Below are 2,500 nucleotides of genomic sequence, written 5' to 3'. Positions count from 1 at the left end.
AGTATAGAGTCAGGATTAATTGATCTCACCTATTTACCTAATTGTTTATTTTTTTGCAAGAAAATAAGTTCTCTAATTTTGTTAGTAACATTATAATAGTAGTAATAGTAATGATATATTGGACAATTTAGTTCGGAAATATTTCATACTTTTGAAAATCATTTAGGGAATTTTCTACTGACAGCTACTGAGTGCTATGCTCACTATGGAACACACACCAAAAAGACGCACACATGTACTATCTCGGAGAATAATACAGTACACAACATACCTGTAGCTTCATGTAGTGTTGGATCAACCTGTCTTGCACTCTTGATTCTGTGGCGACTGCAAGGGATCGAGTTATGCTCTGAGAAGGACCGGAGAGAGGGTTAGCATGTTAATCACTATCCTTTCATTCTTGAACTATTGAAAATTCTTTGATTTGTTTCTGCCTCTATTTCTTGTCTCATGTGATGTGTTGTCTCTGTGGCGTATCTTGTTTTCATTATTGTTTATTGTTTATACTCTCTCTCGCTCGCTCTCTGTCTTTCAATCATTATTCTCAGAAAAAAACTGTTTTGACTCACCTCTGTATATGTTTAACATTTTTTCATCGTCGATACTTTCAACATAGTCAAAAGCCGTCATCCCTGCGAATACAAAAATCCTATTAGATTTCTTTTCCATATCATTAAATAATATGTGTTCATATCCATGTTAAACTATATATGTAGACGATTGATCAAATTCAAAAGCAGATTTTAAAAAATGAAGCATTAGTTGTCTTTTTATGTGTGTATAAAAATCTAGAGATATTTTTTTTCCATGATTTCCCCTTTCAATCCAAATACAGATGAATACAGAAAAAAATAACAGAACTTATTTATAATCATATTTTCAGATCAAAAAGATCGATCAGGTCATAAGAAGACTACAGGACTGCAAACTTCATCGTTGTTTTATTCACGGTCTTCATTTTTATACGTCAAACAGATTGATCAGGTCATAAGAACATCAAGGATTCTCACCCTTATTATCAGTAAGTCTTAGATCGGGGCAATATGACAGTAGCACCAAGGCAACATCGTGGAAATGCTGAATGGTCGCCAGCTGGACTGGTGTACTTCCTGGGGGTGACAAGATGAAGACGAGGTATTATGATGAATACAGTTGACGAAGAAGTTAAAGTTGTGAAAACTGTTGTGGAGGGAGCTATGACTGGAACTGATATTGTGATTAAAAACAATGATAGATAGTGTTGATATTGTGAATGAAAACTGTTGCGAATGGAGCTGTAAACGGACTCCAGATTACGAATGGAGTTGCGATTGTAAATCAAAATGGAGTGAACATTGGGAAAGAAAATTATAGTTTGAGTTGAGATTGCAAATGAAACCTGTTATAAATGCAAATTGTAAATAAAGATTTGGGTGAATGGAGCTAGAAATTGTAAATGAAAACTGTTGTAAATAGAACTGAAAATCTGAATGAAGTTGTGAATGCCGTTGAGTTATGAATGAAAACTTGTGAATTAAGTTTTGAACCGACTTGATATTCTGAATGAGTGTTGTGAATGCAGTTGACATCGTGAATATATACCGTTGTGATTGAAGTTGAAATTGCGAATGGATTTGTGATTGGAGTTCAAACTGAGAACGAAAACTTGTCAATAGAGTGGAAACTGTGAATGAAAAAAAATGTTAATAGAGTTAAAACTGTGAAGGAAAACTGTTACAAATGAAGTTGAAATTGCGAGTGTAGATATGAACAGAATTGAAATTTAGAACAGGAATTATCATGCAAAGAGCTGATATTATGAATATCGTTGTGAATGGAGTTGGAATCGTGATTGAAAACTGTTTGAATGAGTTGTAAGCTTGGATGAAAACTATTGTGACTTTGTTGAGATAATTAGATAATTAGTAATGGCGGTATAAACATAATTACTATAGCACAAGTGCTACTAATTCTCCTATTGCTAATATCAATAAAGCGGTATTTATACACCAAATGATCAATAGAACTGTCTGTATAATTATTGTTTTATATTTCATACTGTATCCACCTACTGTTACTACCGAAAATAAAACTGTAGTAATAGATACGATGTTATTAATGATAATGGATGATAATAACAATTGTGATTATGATGAATGATCGTAATGATAAAGGTAATACTATATACACCAACAATAGTAGTGATGCTGATGGTGGATGTGATGATGGTGATGATGATGGTGATGATGATGATGGTGGTGATGATGATGGTGATGATGATAACAGAAATACTGATAAAAAACAAAAAAGGGAAAACAACATCAACTACCACACATCACAAACAAACAACAAAACAAAACAACCGGAACCCCCAGTCATACACAGTGTGTCGCAAGCTTGAACAAGAAAAGGAAAAATCACAGACAACACCCACCGTAATTATCTTTGGCATTAACGTTGGCTCCAGCTATAAGGAGACTCTGCGCTTCCCTTTTCTTTCCGCTCCACACTGCCAGGTGGA

The 2,500-nt window shown here is 34.1% G+C and overlaps 1 protein-coding gene across 2 annotated transcripts in view; it reads right to left on the bottom strand.

The window, feature by feature from the left end:
• The window catches only part of LOC122259961 (adhesion G protein-coupled receptor L2), a 31,557-nt gene that overhangs the window by 8,556 nt on the left and 20,501 nt on the right, over positions 1-2,500 (bottom strand). For both annotated transcript variants that reach the window (XM_043026970.2, XM_043026972.2), the window contains 4 exons: positions 2,414-2,500; positions 1,011-1,109; positions 570-632; positions 272-349 (listed from right to left, as the gene is read on the bottom strand). The exon at positions 2,414-2,500 is cut by the window's right edge and continues 12 nt beyond it. In XM_043026970.2, the coding sequence (XP_042882904.2) occupies positions 272-349; positions 570-632; positions 1,011-1,109; positions 2,414-2,500 (327 nt within the window). The remainder of the gene's footprint in view (positions 1-271; positions 350-569; positions 633-1,010; positions 1,110-2,413) is intronic.

Source organism: Penaeus japonicus, unplaced genomic scaffold, assembly GCF_977035675.1.
Source record: "Penaeus japonicus unplaced genomic scaffold, GWHDUDI00000001_assembly GWHDUDI00000013, whole genome shotgun sequence".
In the NCBI taxonomy this organism is placed as follows: Eukaryota; Metazoa; Arthropoda; class Malacostraca; order Decapoda; family Penaeidae; genus Penaeus; species Penaeus japonicus.
Note: the sequence above shows the minus strand (reverse complement) of the source record. Positions and strands in the feature narration are given on the sequence as shown.